At 58.5% G+C, this 16,624-nt stretch overlaps 8 protein-coding genes across 8 annotated transcripts; 5 read left to right on the top strand and 3 right to left on the bottom strand.

The window, feature by feature from the left end:
* Positions 1 to 88: 88 nt before the first annotated feature.
* PSEUBRA_001314 (Ribosomal protein L18e/L15P) lies at positions 89 to 862 on the top strand (the record flags this gene model as incomplete). The annotated part of the gene is made up of 1 exon (XM_016434595.1): positions 89 to 862. The coding sequence occupies one exon, from the start codon at positions 89 to 91 to the stop codon at positions 860 to 862; it is 774 nt and encodes a 257-aa protein (XP_016293975.1).
* A 753-nt stretch (positions 863 to 1,615) lies between these two features.
* PSEUBRA_001313 (uncharacterized protein) lies at positions 1,616 to 2,641 on the top strand (the record flags this gene model as incomplete). The annotated part of the gene is made up of 1 exon (XM_016434593.2): positions 1,616 to 2,641. One exon carries the CDS (start codon positions 1,616 to 1,618, stop codon positions 2,639 to 2,641), a length of 1,026 nt encoding a protein of 341 aa, XP_016293974.2.
* A 2,261-nt stretch (positions 2,642 to 4,902) lies between these two features.
* On the top strand, positions 4,903 to 8,334 carry PSEUBRA_001312 (Zn(2)-C6 fungal-type DNA-binding domain protein; the record flags this gene model as incomplete). The annotated part of the gene is made up of 1 exon (XM_016434588.1): positions 4,903 to 8,334. The coding sequence occupies one exon, from the start codon at positions 4,903 to 4,905 to the stop codon at positions 8,332 to 8,334; it is 3,432 nt and encodes a 1,143-aa protein (XP_016293973.1).
* A 127-nt stretch (positions 8,335 to 8,461) lies between these two features.
* PSEUBRA_001311 (uncharacterized protein) lies at positions 8,462 to 9,202 on the bottom strand (the record flags this gene model as incomplete). Its single annotated transcript, XM_016434585.2, has 1 exon — positions 8,462 to 9,202. The coding sequence occupies one exon, from the start codon at positions 9,200 to 9,202 to the stop codon at positions 8,462 to 8,464; it is 741 nt and encodes a 246-aa protein (XP_016293972.2).
* Positions 9,203 to 9,946: 744 nt separating this feature from the next.
* On the top strand, positions 9,947 to 12,394 carry PSEUBRA_001310 (Organic solute transporter Ost-alpha; the record flags this gene model as incomplete). Its single annotated transcript, XM_016434554.1, has 1 exon — positions 9,947 to 12,394. One exon carries the CDS (start codon positions 9,947 to 9,949, stop codon positions 12,392 to 12,394), a length of 2,448 nt encoding a protein of 815 aa, XP_016293971.1.
* Positions 12,395 to 12,822: 428 nt separating this feature from the next.
* PSEUBRA_001309 (RNA-binding domain, S1, IF1 type) lies at positions 12,823 to 13,359 on the bottom strand (the record flags this gene model as incomplete). The annotated part of the gene is made up of 2 exons (XM_016434548.2): positions 12,823 to 13,175; positions 13,263 to 13,359. 2 exons carry the CDS (start codon positions 13,357 to 13,359, stop codon positions 12,823 to 12,825), a joined length of 450 nt encoding a protein of 149 aa, XP_016293970.1.
* A 622-nt stretch (positions 13,360 to 13,981) lies between these two features.
* Positions 13,982 to 15,193, top strand: PSEUBRA_001308 (Hrf1; the record flags this gene model as incomplete). The annotated part of the gene is made up of 1 exon (XM_059464612.1): positions 13,982 to 15,193. One exon carries the CDS (start codon positions 13,982 to 13,984, stop codon positions 15,191 to 15,193), a length of 1,212 nt encoding a protein of 403 aa, XP_059320855.1.
* Positions 15,194 to 15,450: 257 nt separating this feature from the next.
* PSEUBRA_001307 (Cytochrome b-c1 complex subunit 7) lies at positions 15,451 to 16,279 on the bottom strand (the record flags this gene model as incomplete). Its single annotated transcript, XM_016434544.1, has 3 exons — positions 15,451 to 15,546; positions 15,743 to 16,024; positions 16,271 to 16,279. The coding sequence occupies 3 exons, from the start codon at positions 16,277 to 16,279 to the stop codon at positions 15,451 to 15,453; spliced, it is 387 nt and encodes a 128-aa protein (XP_016293968.1).
* Between the last annotated feature and the right edge of the window lie 345 nt (positions 16,280 to 16,624).

Raw genomic sequence — 16,624 nt, 5'->3', positions numbered from 1 at the left:
ATCGCCGTCACCACTCGCCATGTCGGCTGTATCCCTGACTCGCTCCTTGGCGAGGCTCAGCTTGGCTTCGACCTCCCAAGCTACCCGCATGGCGATCCGACAACCTGCTCGACTCGTCGCTCCCATCGCATCGTCCTCGCTCTCCATCTCCGCCCGTACTTACGCCACGCCAGCATCAGCAGCCATCCGCCTCGGCAACCTCTCTCCCGGTCAACCCACCAAGACACGCAAGCGACTCGGTCGAGGTCCCTCCTCTGGCCGTGGTGGCACCTCTACGCGCGGTCACAAGGGTCAGAAAGCGCGTGCGGGCAACGGCAAGCCCGTCCCTGGCTTCGAAGGTGGTCAGACTCCTCTCACCCGTCGCTACCCCAAGCGTGGCTTCACCAACGTCCACGGTCAGACCTTTGTCGCCGTCAACTTGGACAAGATTCAGCACTGGATTGACCGCGATCTGCTCGACCCCTCGCGGCCTATCACCGCCAAGGAGCTCTACGAAACGAGGTGCATTCATTCGCTCAAGGATGGCGTCAAGATTCTGGGCGAAGGGGCACAACATTTGGCGGATCCAGTCAATCTGGTGGTGTCGAGAGCCTCGCAGTCTGCCATCGAGGCGATCGAGAAGGCAGGAGGCAGCGTCGAATGCAGGTACTACACACCGCTCAGTTTGAGAGCACTCGTGAAGCCGCACAAGTTTGCCGGGAAGATCTTGCCAAGGAGTCCGGATCCCATCAACAAGAAGGACCTCGTGTGGTACTCAAGCCCGAGGAACAGGGGGTATCTGGCCAAGCGGGCGGCGTTGACAAGGGCCATGGCTGGCGAGGGATCCGCGGCAGAGGCGAGCGCTACCACGGCTTCCGCTTGAACGTACTCGCAATGCTTCAGCTCAACAACCCCTCATCATGTATTTTTACAGCTTACGAATGCATCGACCACCCAGTTCATTGTCCTTGATAACGGCCTTCTTTGATAACATCGATTCGAACACCGATGGCGATGACGTGGAGATGCCTAGGTCGGGCACCACCGGGATCAGCGTGGATAGTTGCTGTTTTGATCGAAGCTCATCAGGTCGGGGGACCGCCGCCGCAGCGGCCGGATCATCGTAGATGGCTCCTTCGCTCAGTCGTGATGGCCGACATCACTAATGCCAATGCACAAGGTCAGGAGACGTCGCCCGCTGAGACTGTGGGCCGCTTTTGAGAGGCATTCGCATCGTGTGGGTTTATTCCTGACACGGGATGCACCTGCTGTTGTAGGATCTGCTGACAGCGGTTCGCGCGGATGTGGTTCCGAAGCGGTCTCCTGCAAAGATAATGAAATGACGGCAATGGTCCGATTGTTGCTGTATCAAGGCACCGGTGCCGGACTCATCCTTCCGAATCGACCTCGGGACGAATGCGATATACGCTTTGTGGAGCACCTTTTGATTGCAGCGCCACATGCAGGACTGATTCGGCTCAAGCAATCACCCGGTCATGTCGTTCAACCACGGTCTGCAGATCGATGGCCTCTGTATAAGTAGACTTGCTGAGGCCGAACTTGGCACGCTCAGGACCCGGACCACGCCCTCCATACACGAAGAGTCAGGTCCCACTTTGCCAGCGACACGGGCATCATGTCCGAATTGCACTCGCAACATCTCACCCTCATCGACACGCACATCACCGCCATCCTGATCGGCATCGTCATGTGCGAGATCTTGTCGTTTGCATCTTTCGACCTGCGTCTCATCGCTGCGCTGATTCGCAAGCGAAGCTTTCGACCCGTGCCTGCTGCCTATCTCACTGCTCGCTTCACCACGCTGGTTGGCATGTCGATCCTCGCCGCCTTCACGCTCTCGTTTGCCGCGCAGAAGCCGCAAAGCGAGCTGGCACTGCACTGGGTGCGAGCCCTCGTGCTGCCCATCAACTTTGCCTCGACATCGGCGGTGCTGGGCTACCGAGCATTGGTGTTGCACTTCAACCGACGACGAACCGTCTCGTGTGTAATTCATCTGCTCCTGTTGGTCGAGCTGGCGGGCGGGACCGGGTTCATGACGCTTGCCGTGACGGATCCTCACAATCCGGCGAAGGAATTCTCGTATGGCTCAGGCCGCGTCTCGCTCGCCTGGACCACAGCCTCAGTAGCTGTGGCGCTCATCATCGATGCGATACTCAGCCTCCAGATTGTCGTTCCGATATTGCGCGGCGGAGAGCTGCCGAGAAAGGGCGAAGTGACCCATCTGCTTCTCTGCGACTCCATCTCGTTCGGTGCCTTCAGCGTGGTTGCCAAGGCAGTGGCGATCGGTTACACGCTAGGGGTAGGAGAAAAGGACGCCAACCCGTACCTGCCCATCAGAATCGAGGGTGTTGCGAGCACGATTCTCGCGTGTAGGATCTTCAGGGCGCAGGAGACCTCTCTGCAGAGACTGAGGGACGAGAAGGCGAGTCCGAGCTTGGGTGCCATCGCATTGGAAGAATGTCGCATGGCCGTGTCGAAAGAGGTTGGGCGCGTCAACGTCGTTCAGGAGGCAGCTCAACAGGGTGATACCCAGCAACCGACAACAGAACCCGGACGGATCTTGGCGAGCCTGGATGAAGGAAGAGTCCCGTCGCACGAAAGAGGACAGCAGCAGACACCATGTATCCGCTCGTACGCATGACGATGTCCACCTAGCACCTCTTCCTCAGATCGGGATTCGATCGAAGCCATCTGCTCGTGAGGACCTTGCTGGTTACCCTGTCACGACACGATTTTCAATTTGCTGTTTCAAAAAATCCAGGCGGACGATTTTGCACGCCTGAGTTGAGGAGTGAGTTCGGCATCTCGGCACGGCCACGTTTTTTCTCCTTACCTCGACCCCTGTACGCCAATCATCCTCCCCTTGCCCTGTTCTGGATGCATTCTGGCCTGCGGGCAGCGAGCCAGGCCCAGGCTGCGTGTCCGGTCAAGCTAGCGAATGACGTGCATGCCGCCGGGGTGCAGCAGATCTACGACGCCCCGACCCGGCGGCTCGGGAGAAGGAGCATAACCCTCAACCCTGACCGTGGTGTTTGGCTGCCACGCCCTTGTTCCTGGAGCGTCGTTTCATGCGAAGCTTACCCATGAATTGAATGGATAGCGTGGCAAAGTCGTTATCTCGCGAGCTTGGCAAGCAGCCTTGACGTTGGCGTGATCGCAAGGCTGTGCAGATCGCACCCCGGGCTTTTCGCCCAAGATCCAGGCGCAAACGTCCCAAGGCGATCACAATGACGTCTCTACGACTCTTTCTCCATTGATAGGGACGGGGATGGTGTGGTCAACACACTATGATGTTTGCACCGACTCGTCTGAGCGATGGACTGGACATAGCATCACGGCAAATCAAGACGGAGCTTGAGTCTGCTGCAACACGTTGCGACAATCAGGGACACGCGCCCGAGGCTGATCGTCGGAAATGCGAGGTCGGAAGTGCATCCAAAGGCGCGCAAGCTTGCAGCTCCGCCCTTTGCAAAGCTTGTTCTCGGCCAGCTCAACTCGGGGCAACGGTTCTTCAGCCGCTCTCTCTCTTTCTCTCCCTCCGTCTCATGCCGGCATTCGGATCGCACCTGAAGGGACGAAGTCTCTGCAGCAATGAAGCCGGCGCAGCGCTGCGTGATCTGCGGTCACCGTGTGCTGATCATTACACGAACAGCAGGCCAACTACAGTAGAGTGCCAATCATGCATGCGAGAAGGAGCAAGCTCGCCAAGCTGCGCAGTGGGTCGGGACCAGGTGCGAGGATGGCTTAGGAACGAGCGCAAAACCAATCTTGTCTCGCTTGGATCCGACTGTGTAAGACCCAAATGTGCATCTCATGAACCTCGCTTGGGTCTCTATCGTCGGCCCTCGACCCTGACCACGCCCGAAATGCCTCAGCTGGACGGTGCACGATTTCGGACTTACCGAAGCCAGCCAGCCCACTCACCATCGGTTCGACCGAAGCATTTACATCCCCCTGATTCAATCGGAAGCGGTCCGTCGTGGGAGGACGACGGGTGTGCGTGTGTCCATGAACGCCGAGGCAAGAGCAGCAGCAATTCGGAAGTGTGTCTGTCGGTGGCTTTTGGGCTGCAGAACGGAGAGCAGTCGTCCGTCTTTGGAGAGCTCAATTTCGATTCACGGCATTTCCGCTCAACCCTGTAAGCCTCGCCTCGCATCGAGCGACATAGGATGTCTCCGCTCGAGCTTGAGCTTGCGCCTTCTCTGATGATTGGAGCCTGAGAAGCTTTGTCGCTTCGGTACTCACGATGAAGTCAGAAAGCGACCGCTGCTGGTCTCGAGCCTCCTTCCTGCGAACGCATGGCCTACCTGCTGCTACCTTTTCTGACTAGTCGTCGGTGCTCCATCCGGTGATTATTGATGGGATCTTGCAGCGTTGCGTTTTCCCTTTGGACCAACTCCTTCCTCCGTTACAATCTTCGCGGAAGCCACCATCATCTCGCTCGCTCTCTCCACTATCCCCCACAGAAGACGATCCCTTCCGCCCTCCTTCGAGTCGCTTGGTATCCGTCCGCCCCTACATACAAACCGGGAAAGGTCCCATCTCCTTGTGACCAACGCACCATCAGGATCGCACGCAACCGAGCTACTTCGCCCAGCCATTCCAACATCCGAGTTGCCCCCTGGCTCAAGCTAGAGCCGCTCCATCTACTCGAATCACGGCGAGGAATGCTCGCACCATAGCTCAGCTCGCGCTATCGAGGCATTCGAGCTTGGAGTCTGCCTTGAGAACACCCTCGGCCTTGCTCTTGACGGGCGGAGAACACAGAGATCGATCCTCCCGACATCCAGCGTGTGCACAGATAACAAGCTGCCCGGCCGCGTTGTGACCGGAGACGCTTCGATTCGGCGCTCTTGACAGCTCTTCGCCTTCCTCCGCACCCTCCTCCGGCTTTCGTCCACCATGTCCGACAGTCTCCACTTTCACTCGTCCATGGACGTATCTGCGCAGACCCCCGGCAGTTCCACCGGCACCCCCAACAGCCGCGGCACAAAACGCAAAGAGTCGGATCTGGAACCTCTCACTCTCAAGAACGAATTGAGCCCCGGACACATCTCTCACGTCACTCACGAGAGTCCTCTCAACTACGCGAGCGACTCGGCCCACGGCAAAGACCCCTCCGGCTCGGGCAAGGACACACCTGGCTCCGCAGAAAAGCCGTCGGGGAAACGCATCAAGACGGCACGAGCTTGCGACTCCTGTCGCCGAAAGAAGATTCGCTGCGATGTCATCGACGATGGCGGCCCGCCGCTCGGCTCGGTCAATAACGGCAATGGCGGTCTCGTCTGTGCCCACTGCAGGCAATACGGATTCGAGTGCACCTTCTTCCTGCCCATCACAGAGACGCGCTTCAAGAAAAAGTATCAGAGGGAAGCGGAGGAGGCAGCCGCCGCCGCCGCCGTAGCTTCTTCTTCGGGTTCCAATGGTATCATGGCCGGCCAGATGCCCATGCATGGGGGAGGTCACGCCGCGGGTCACCCAGCCTATCCTGGCATCATGTCAACGCAGCCGTACATGGGCGCCCTGCACGATCCAGCCGGCTTCCAAGCGATCCAAGCTGGCCTTGCTCAGCAAGGCTGGGGCGCTCGCGTCCTGCCGCAGCACATCCAAAGCTCGCACCTCCCTCGAGGCGGCGGGCAGCAACCACAGCCGCAGCGACAGATGTCTCAACCCACTGCTCAACAGCCACGACGGAGTCCCTCCCACACGCCTCCACCAGATACCCGCGTGCTCGGTCCCACTTCGATCGCCTACCTTGTCCACTCGACTGCTTTCATCCCAGGCGCCGCCATCGAGGCCCACGACATCAAGCACAACCAGACCTTCGAGGTCGGAGCGAGCGGTGACGGCATCATTCGCTTCCACCGCGCCAAAGTCAGTGGTGCATCGGGTCCGGGGGCGGACAAAGCGGCTGCAGCTACATCTACGACTGATCCGTACGAGGAAGAAGTGACGCGCATACCTGAGTCCATCAAAGGCCGCCTCGCGGGCGACGTGGCCGAAAAGCTCGTCAACACGTACTTCGAAAAGGTCGCCACCCTCTTTCCGGTCGTCACTAAGTCCGAGTTCCTTCATCTGTCGCCCACACCGCCCCTGCTGCTCTATGCCATCTGCGGTGTCTCCGCGCTGAGTCGCCAGGTACCCAAGGAGGTGCTGGGCGCTGTCAAGATGACGATCAACGCTTTGTTCCGAGAGAACGATTTCTTGTCTTCCTCCAACTCGGTGACCGTCCGTGCGCTCCTCGTCATGTCGTTGCACGCCGACTTGCACGGGCCCGCGGCACTGCAGAGCGGCACCCGCTGTTGGAACCGGACTGGCGCTGCCATCCGCATGGCACAGGATCTCGGCTTGCATCGCGATGCCAGCGGCAAGGATGAATTCTCGCACGACGCCTTCTTCTTGGAGCAGAAACGCAGGATCTGGGGCTGTTGCGTCACTGCCGATCGACTGCAGAGCATTTCGCTCGGTCATCCCATGATGATCGATCTCACTGACTGCGACGTGCGCCTTCCATCGCCCTATGAGATTCTGCGATCGTCCAGCGACCTTCCCTCGGATCCATCGACCGACCGTCCTTTCGCCTACAACACCGAGATGCTCAAGCTCACCATCCTCTTTGGCCGCGTCATGAAGACTATCTACAGCCCGACCGGTCTCATGAACGCCACGGACGAGGAGATCCTTAGCCTGCTCCGTGACATCGACGCCTGGAAGGCAGCTCTACCCGAGGAGCTCGTGTTCAATGGAGCCGACTCGAGTGCACCAGCAGGCATCTTGCACGTTGGATTTGCATGCCTCATGATGCTCTTCTTCCGTGTGTTCATGCGCATCTCGTACATCTGCCCTACGCACCTCAAGTTCAGTCTTACGATCGAGCGGATGAGCTCGCTGATTCAGTACTCGACCGAGGCTATTGCGTGGGTCGACAAGAACGACTTCTACCTCGACACGATGCAGATCGTCTCGTACTGCCTCGTCTCGTGTGCCACCGTCCAGTACCACGCTTTTGTCCGCCGCGGTGACCAGAACGCTCTGCTGCAGCTCAAGAAGGTTAACGATATCATGGGTCGCTACCGTCGCGAGAATCACGATGCCGACGATGTGGGCATGCGCGGCAAAGCGGCGAGCGTCATCTCGCTCCTCTGCGACAGTGCGGTTGGCGTGTACGACAACACGCCTTCTAGCGGAACTTTGAACCCCACCGCCGGTGTCACGAATCGCAAATCGCGCGAAAATGTTCGCGGCATTGTCTTTAAACCCGATGCATCTCGACCCGGAGGCGGCGTGTATGTTGCTGCTGACCAGAGGCACGTATTGCAAGATCTGCCAAAGGGGACCATCATCATGCAGGAGACACAGGACGGCAGCCGCGTCCCTGCGCTGGTGCGAACGGGCAACGCACAGAATGGAGGATGGCAGACGTACGACCAGTACCGCGCAGCTTTGGGCTTGTCGACCAACAAAGACGGGCAGGACAACTTCGCAGCCGCGCTTGCCAATGGTGGATTCGCCATGCTCAACAGCGTCCACTCTTCGGCAGGGCCTTCTGGCCAGCAAAAGGGGGACAGCGCCACCTCGGCCAAGGTGTCGGGCACTTCGACCATCACCAGCTCGATCCCTGCCTTCCCTTCGTCGACGGCCAGCTCGGCGGACGCCAACCTGGATCTCGTCCACCTCGGCGGCGACGTGTACCAGGACGCGGAAGGTCTGCCCGTCACTCGCGCCGGTGCTCGTCTCTTGACGATGGTGCCAGTTGGGCCGAACGCGATTAGCGAAAACAACGCCTTCCTCGACTCCAACTTCTTTGCTGGCTTCTCCGGTGCCGGCAACAACGACGGAAGCACTGCATCAGGGACGGGCGCCAGCAACAATTGCTTTGACACCATGGCCAACCTCGGCTTCAGCAATGGCAGTGGAGCGCAGCTGTCGGTGGCCAAGAACGCCATCGGCCCCGCAAGTCCCAGTTTCAACTTCAACCCGCATCTCAATAATGCCTACTGGGCGCCGGCAGAGTTTGTCTTTGATGGATCGCAGGGTGTTGGTGGCGATGCAGCGGGGGTCAACGGGGGAAATGGAGCGGCGGGTGGAGGAGCCAACGCGGTGGCAAGCATGCTCGGCGGACGGGTGGATGCGAACATGCTCGACGGCATCCCTGGTGCTCCGCTTGACTTTGCCAATTGGGACGCCTATTTCAGCCGCATTAACCAGGGTTCGACGGATGGCGACCAACAGCAGCAAAGGCCGTCGGACGAACAGCAGAACGGTGACGGCACAGGCTTTGCCAACACCACGTTCGGCATCGAAGCGCAGATGATGGACGCTGGTCGATTTTGACCTCAAGAACAATGCACGAATATAGACTTGGAACATACCTTTGGCCCGCGCAAGAACAGCTGGGCCGCATATCAATTCATAGAATGTATCATTATCGTCCGTAGTCGTGAAAGTTCGTGAATGCCGTCTAGAGAACGTTCTTGATATCCTTGACGACGCGCTTGGTGCCCTTGACGAGCTGCTCTACGCGATGGAAGTTGCCCGACTGCCCTCCCTTGCCTCGTTTGTCCTCGAGGATGTCAGGCGCTGAACAGCAGTGCTGCAGCTGATTGTGGGCGTGCAAGCCGCAGGAGTGGTCCGGGATGCGCTGCATGGCCGAGATGCTCGGATCGGAGGAGAAGGGTTCACCAGAGGCGGTGAGTTGGACTGGGAGCGTCGAGGAGCGCTTGATCTTGGCGCCTTGGGGTGGGGCGGAGGACGTTCGCGGTGGTGTGCCCGGTGGAGTGACCAGGTGGTGGTCGGGAGGTGGGGAAGGTGAGCCGACCAGGGTGTTCGCCGCGGTGCTGGCCAGAGAAGAGGCTCGGGTGAGGACGGCATTCGAGATGCTGCCCAAGAGAGTTGGCTCTGGCGCCGTCTCCGACGTCGAGGCCGCAGTTGGCTCGGCAGACTTCGTCTCTTCCTCAGTAGCCGGTGGAATGAGCGCAGATACAGCCGCAGAGCTGAGCACCACCAGCCCGCTGCCCAGCAGACTCAGCGCAGACGCACCCGTGCTGACTAGGAAAGAGGCTGCCGTCGAGCCTTCCTCTTCTGGCGGCGGGGTCGGGGGCAGCTCTTCTTTATGCATCGTGTTGCCTGCTCGACTTTCGTCCAATCCGAGATGCGGTCGAAGCAGCGCCTCCTTGACGTGATCCGGAGGTGTCACAATCATCGGAGAGGATGAATGTCTCGAAGGTGGTGGAGGATCCTTCGGAACAGGTGCTGGGGGTCCAGAGAGAAAAGCGAGCAGGTGCATCTTAACGATCCTGGCCTAAGGATGAGCCTGATCCTGGCTTCATGAACGCCGTTCCCCCGGCGTCTTTGATGTCAAGCTGGCAGGCTTCCAAGTCGGAAAGTGAAGGTGGGCAGGCGGGGTGGGAGCTGTCTTATTTGAAAAAGTGTTGGTGTGTTGGTTGACGTCGCTGAACCCCTAAAAAGTAGGCTCGGCTGGGCGTTGCCGCCTGCATGGTGACGCTTCCACGCGTAAGGGGCGACGAATGTGGGGTTCGTGGAAAGACGAAGGTCTAACAGATTGTAAGATTCGCGACGTGGGCGCCAATTCACCGGTCTGGCAGCGCTCGCTGTCTTGGCTTCCAAGGCTGAGCTTCGATGGTGTGGAGGACAAGCAACTCAAAATAGGCACAACCCTGACTCAGTGACTGAAGCTTGAGAAACAACTGAGCCATGACCACACTCTGGCTTTGACCGACCCTCGCTGTCCAGTCACTTGCTTCCTACCACATCTCACTGGCGACGATACCCTGCAGTCATACTTGCCATCGACAATGACAGCGAACAAGTGAACCCTGGCTCGAACGCTTCCCTGCAAAAGGGCCACAGCGACCAACTTTCGTCGAACCATTGCTGGCATTCATCACGTCCTAGACCCGGATCGGACATTCAACAGTAGCCCAGCATGCCTCTGCTACGGACAGCGATCGACGTGCCGCTTCACCTGGCGACTACCATGGTGCTCGGCAAGCAGCCTGAGCGAGAAAGCCCTGACGGTAGCGGCTCTGGTCGATCACTACCTCTGCCGTTGCTCGTAGCCTCGACCCTGGCCGCCTTCTTCGCGACCCTCTTTTCCATCTACCTCATCTGGAAGCAGCTCAAGAATTACCGCAAGCCCACGCTTCAGCGCTATGTCGTCCGCCTACTCCTCATGGTGCCCATCTACTCGATCGCTTCCGTCATCTCGCTCTACTCTTTACAGCTCGCCGACATTATCGACCTCATTCGCGACCTCTACGAGGCCTTTGTCATCTACTGCTTCTTCAACCTGCTCATAGAATACCTCGGCGGCGAGCGCAGTCTCATCGTCCTTCTTCACGGAAGGCGCCCGCAAGAGCACCTCTTTCCTGTCAATCTCTTCTTGCACGACATGGACGCCTCGGACCCATACACCTTCCTCGCACTCAAGCGCGGCGTACTGCAGTACGTCCAGGTCAAGCCCGTGCTCGCCGTCGCCACGCTGCTCCTCAAAGCAGCGGGCAAGTACGAAGAGGGCAAAATCTCGCCCACCAACGGCTACACGTGGGTCTCATTCACGTACAATGTCTCGGTCTTCCTCTCGCTCTACTGCCTCGGCATGTTCTGGAAGTGCCTCAACGACGATCTCAAGCCCTTCCGCGTCACGTCCAAATTTCTGTGCATCAAGGGAATCATCTTCTTTTCCTTCTGGCAAGGTCTCGGCATCTCGATCCCCGTCGCTGCGGGACTCATCAAGAAGGTGGGCCCCGTTTACGATCCAGAATACATCTCGATGGCGATCCAAGACTTTATGATTTGTCTTGAGATGCCATTGTTCGCGTTTGGGCATGCGTGGGCCTTCTCGCACACGGACTATATCGACCCTTTCGCGCACTACGCTGCGCGTCTACCGGTGTACTACGCCCTGCGCGACTGCATCGGGATGTACGACGTGTTCTCGGACAGTCTGACGACGGTGCGCGGGACTGGCTATGTGTATCAGACCTTCGAGCCGAGTGAAGGAGTGATCCACCAGCCGCTTGCGCGAGAGCGCCGCTCCAAAGCCGGGTTGCGGTACACCCAGGGAGGCAAGGGCAAATACTGGCTGCCGCAGCGTGGGACAGGGGATATCCGCGACGCTACACGCGGAGCACGCCACCAAGGCCCGCTCAAGAAGCTACGCCGCTTTATCAACGATAAGCGCATGCAGCTCGAGGGACACGCACCCCTGACAACGGACGAGGCGGAGGACATTGTCCACGAGGACCCCGACATGGTCCAGGAGGAGAGTTCCGAGCGAAGCCCCCTGCTGCGACATCCGAAACATGCGGCTCGCAGCGCGGTACGTCATGCCGGCGAAGGCCTCGACTTTTTCGCCGAGAGACAGCTCGACTCGGACGAGGAGGCGGAAGACCTCAAATTCGACGATCCAGATGAGGACGAGGAGGACGCCTACCAGCGGTCGAGGACGCTGAACTTTGGCGACTATGCATATCCGAACATCGATGTGAGCAGGGAGCAGGCGAGAGACGCGAGGTGGCAGCGTGACGACGAGATTGTGCATCGAAGGCGCAAGGGAACCATCTCGAAGAAGGGCGAGGATGGAAAGGGGAAGAAGGCGAGTGAGCAGGGTGATGCCAGTCCCTCGGGGAGCCGCAAGAGGCAAGATCATCCCAAGGGCGATGCGGACGGATCAGCCAAGGGGAAGGCCAAGAAGAAGGCGGGCGATGCGGATGCAAAGTCATCCCAGAAGACCGAGATCAAAGGCAAGGACAACGGCAAAGACGCCGAGCAACGAAAGTCCAAGTCACCTTGGCTGTCGTGGGATCAAGATGCTGACTCTCCCGACGCCACCCCTAGCAAGCCAGTCGCAAATGGCTCGAAAGACGAAGCTCACGCAAACCAGACCTCCGAATCCGGCTCCCCCTCCAAAGATCCCTACGGCGCCGTCGACCTCGTGATCGAAGACTACAAAGCCGAAGAGCGGGAGCGTCTCCTCGAACGACGTCGGGGCGATCCCGCTCTGCGTGCCGGCAAAGGCACCCGCATCTTCCGCAAGCAGTACACACCCACCACCTCGCCCTCGCTCACGCCCACCACCGAGTCGGCGCCCAAAAAGCTCATCAAACGGGAAAGCTCCGTTTCCACACCGCTCAACCCGCCCTCATCCACCGCGGCGAGCGTCACCGTCCAACCCTCGCCCAAGAAGGACGGCAAGGTGGTCGTCCAGCTCGGAGAATCCAGGGAGAAGCGGGGCGACGGTACGGATGACGACGCACTGGTGAGCAAGAGGATCGACGTCAACGACAATGCCGACTTTCTCAAGGGGAGGGTGCTCAGTCCCGAACCGAGCGACAAGGTGGATGAGGACGATGGGTCCAATCCGTGGTCTTGAGGCTCGCTCCAATGCATGGTTTGTTCGAAACTCTCTTTGGCGATGATTGTGCAGGACGAATGCTGAGAAGTCTGTGAGCAAGTTCTGGGATATGTGTATGTTACAACGGGTGGGAGTGTGTGGCGTGTGATGCGGTTGGAGTTGATCGCTGACGCGAGGTGGTGGCAGGATGAAGCGTGGCCGGGACACGAGGCGAAAGCGTCGTTGCTTCCGGGCCGCTTTACGAGAATCTTGTCGTAGGTCCACGCCAAGACACCGTGCAGCAGAAGGGGTGCTGCCTGCGCCTAATGCATCAAGGCGATCCTGGCGATGGAACGGTGCCGTCCAGGCTGAGCAGGAGGCTTCGCCATGCGCAGCGGACCAACGAACCCTCTCCCGGCGCGACCCATCCGCATCGCACCAGACCCACTGTAATCGACAGTGGCCGCTCAGAGATCGTCCAGATCATCATCGTCATCGCTATCCTCGTCATCATCACTGCCCTCCTGGAACTCGATCTCGCCGCCCTCCTCCTCGCCGAACGTGTCGGTTTCGTTGATCTTGGCGCTCTCCGGCAGCTCGCCCTGCTGCTTCAACGCACGTGCCTCATCCGCATTGTACTTCTGGATCACGTCCGCCTTGCCGTCCTGGAAATCGCGCAGCGAGATGAGAATGATGTCTCCTTGGTTGATCCATACTTTTTTACGGAGCTTGCCACGGATGTGCGCAAGACGCTTCTCGCCATCGAAACATTGGGCCTCCAATCGACCGTTGCCGAGCATCTTGAGCACCTGAGCATATTCTGCAGCGGTGAACAAAGCGAAGAGAGTAGAAGAAGATCAGCATGAGTGGGCAGGGAGGGAGAAGTGGCGCCGGGGATAGAGCTTACCTTGGCCCTCATCCTTGAGAACCAGCTCGCGCTTGTCTCCAATGTCGTTCTTTCCACGACGACGGTTCTTACCGCCCTTTCCCTTGTTCTTCGGCATGTTGGCTGTATGTGGAGTGTGTGGTGGTCGAGACCAGATGGTGGAGAGAGAAAGAGTGTCAAGTTGGAGGACGTGCTTCTGCTGCACTTGCGGTACGCAGCAAGAATTCAAAGCGCAGTATTGCACTCGAATCAAAAGAATGAAATGCGTCTGCCCTGTGAGGATATTCAAAGCTCAAAGAGCCTGCCTTGAGGGAAAGGCGTTGCGTCACAGCCGCGTCTTCTTGGAAGAAATTTTGAGGCTGGAACTGAGCCATCCGAAAAATCAAAAAAGACGTGTCAGATTGGAAAGGTTGAGAAGGAATGAGACAAACGGACTGACGTGGGCTCAAGACAGCTGGCGAGACAAGCACACAGCACAGGCCAAGCGAAGCCAGCTGCTACGAACCGCTCCTTCTTCCTTGTACATTCGATCCCATCATCATCTGCGACACAACATAGCAGCTACTGCGACCAACACACGGACAGCAAGGCTTCGCGCTCGCACACTCTTCTCGAAAGGAACACGTTCGGCTCCTCGCATTGTCGCACTCATCGGATCCTGACAAACGGCATTAGCATTAGCTTTTCAGCATCGTCCCTCCCTTCGATCGTCAGTTCACCTCTTTAATCACAGCAACGCCATGTACCAACCACAGGGAGACTACCCATCGCGGTCGCCTCCGCCGCTTCAGCATCCCATCCCCACACATCCTCCGTTCAAAGTGCCCGATCCGCCCATCTCGCCCAACCCGGTCCCGCAAGCCTCGGTCACAGACCCGCACGTATCCACCGCCAACCGACGCGGAGGACCCGCGGCCAACGTGCAAGCCTCCTCCACGGGCGGCTATCAGCGCTTCGCATCGCCGCCGATCCAGTCGCCTCCCGGTCAGCCCTACTCTGGCTCGTCATACGCCCAACCTGGTGCGGGTCCGAATCAGAGCTACTTCGGCGGAGGTGCCCCGGGTCAGCAGCAGGGCTGGGGCGCTTTCGGCGGCTTCGGCGCCCAAGGCGGGCCTCCGATCATGAACGATGCCACCGCGCAAATGGGCGTTCAGTTCGGCCAGCACATGGCCGCCGTTGGAGGCGAGTATGTGCAGAAGAACTTCAACGCGCTGCTCCCGATGCCGGTGCTCAAGCATTACTTCAACGTGTCCAACTCGTACGTGCTGCACAAGCTGCGGATCGTGCTGTTTCCGTGGCGGCACAAGCCGTGGTCTCGGGCGCACCGGCATTCTGCGCCTGGCGTTGGGGTGAGTGGGGCCTACTCCGAGCCGGTGGGGGTGAAAACGGCGGCTAGTGGCGGGGAAGGTTATCTTCCACCTCGAGACGACGTCAATAGTCCGGATCTGTACATCCCCACCATGGCCTTTGTCACGTACATCATCGTCACCTCGGTCATCCTGGGTCTCGAGAGTCGATTCCACCCGGAAGTGCTGGGATTGCGGGCATCCCGTGCACTGGCAATCATCCTCGTCGAACTCGCAGCGATCAAACTCGGCACCTACCTGCTCAACATCCAGGGCGACCATACGATGATGGACCTCCTCGCCTACAGCGGCTACAAGTTTGTCGGCACCTTGATCACGCTCCTGGTGGGACTGATGAAGGTGCGCGGACTGGTGTACTGGAGCGTCTTCCTGTACTGTTTTGCGGCCAATGCGTTTTTCCTACTTAGGAGTCTAAGGTATGTCGTGCTGCCGGATCCGAGCAGTCCGAGCAGCCAGACGATCACGCATGCGCAGCGGGGCAGGAGGATCCAATTCTTGTTCTGCATTGCTGTGGTGCAGATTGTGTTTGGGTGGGCATTGATCATTGGGATCTTCAAGGAGCCGGTCGTCAAGAAGCTCGTGTAGCGGTAGGAGCGTTCGCAATGCAAAGCATGTTTCACGGCTGATTTGTGGTACGACTGTACGTCTGTGCCATGCGCTGAGGTTGAGCGCCAGTCAAAAGAGCTTGTGAAGTACAGAGCTGATTGCCCCAAGAAGTTGCATCTCAGGGCCCACCATGGTTTCAAGGGCTCGCTAGGCGAGACATCAGCACAACGGCGAGCGAACGGCAGAGATCAGATTGTCATTCCGAAGCAAGAGGATTCGGTGAAGAAAAACGAAATCTAGTGACCCTTCTTGACCGAGACGGTGTCCCAGGCGGCACGCTCGGCCTCCTCGTTCGAGACTTCCTGGACGTAGGGGGTGAGGTATCGCTTGTCCTGTTGAGTCAAGTCACAGGGTGGATCGAGTCAGTAACGGCATCTTGGTCATGCGATTAGCTACGCCTTTGCAGCATCCCATCTGCGTCGCACTGCTGAACATCCTTCCCAGCTCCCACAAGGACCCTCTGGACGAGTCAACTAATAATAACCCCTTCCTGCGTATCCTGATGCTATCTGAGATATTAGTACTCACCTCCTTAGCAGGGAGCCACTGCTCCTTAGGCAGTTCGCGGTGGAGGACGCTCAACTGGCTGGCCTGGCGGAGACGGAAGGCGCGGTCGTACGCCTCCTTCTCTGGCAGACGCGAGAGGGCCTTCTGCACCCGGTCGGACTCCTCGATGATGAGGTCGTCGTAGCGCAGACCCATCTGACGGTGACCCGTCGCGTTGGCGTAGGCGTTAGCCACAGGCTTGAGCACGCGCATCAGCGCAGGCGACGACTGGACGTACTTGGCCAGGGACAGGCCGGAGAGTGCCTTTGGGCGGCCAATACGGTGCGAGAGATGAGAATATGCAGTGATGAGGTCGGAGTGTGTCGATGCAATGCGAGTCAGGGTGATGCAGGAGGTGTCGTAGGTCGAAGCAGTTATAAGATCGAAGGAAGAGAAAGTCAGTAAACCAGAACGCAAATGAAACAGCAAGACGCTGAAGTTGTGTCCGGCCAGGGCTGCTGTGTGTTGCAGGCCTCGTGCTGCCCATCGAATGGCGTTCAGTGTACGTACGAGAACCATCTTGTTGAATATGAAAGGGTGAGAGATCTGGTGATGATGGTGAGAAACGGTGTTGTCGACGACGACAACGGAGTTGTTACATTTGCGATGGCGGAGTGACCAGGCTCACTCTCGCCTGAAGACTTCTTGATTCGCACGAGCGGAAGGGGATTACAAATCGCAGCTGTCTCTGAAATCAGCCTGGTGCGCGCGAAGATTCCATTTCTCGGGTTCTCGCGGAGTCATCAAATTCTTGAAATCAAGATGTGAGATTCCTAAAGTCGGGTATCATGACATAAGCACGACTAATGCTGGAAGATCTTGCTCCACATCGTCCAGAAGTGACTGTTCCGAACCGCTGAGTCG

This window comes from Kalmanozyma brasiliensis, assembly GCF_000497045.1.
Source record: "Kalmanozyma brasiliensis GHG001 unplaced genomic scaffold PSEUBRA_SCAF13, whole genome shotgun sequence".
Taxonomy (NCBI): Eukaryota; Fungi; Basidiomycota; class Ustilaginomycetes; order Ustilaginales; genus Kalmanozyma; species Kalmanozyma brasiliensis.
Note: the sequence above shows the minus strand (reverse complement) of the source record. Positions and strands in the feature narration are given on the sequence as shown.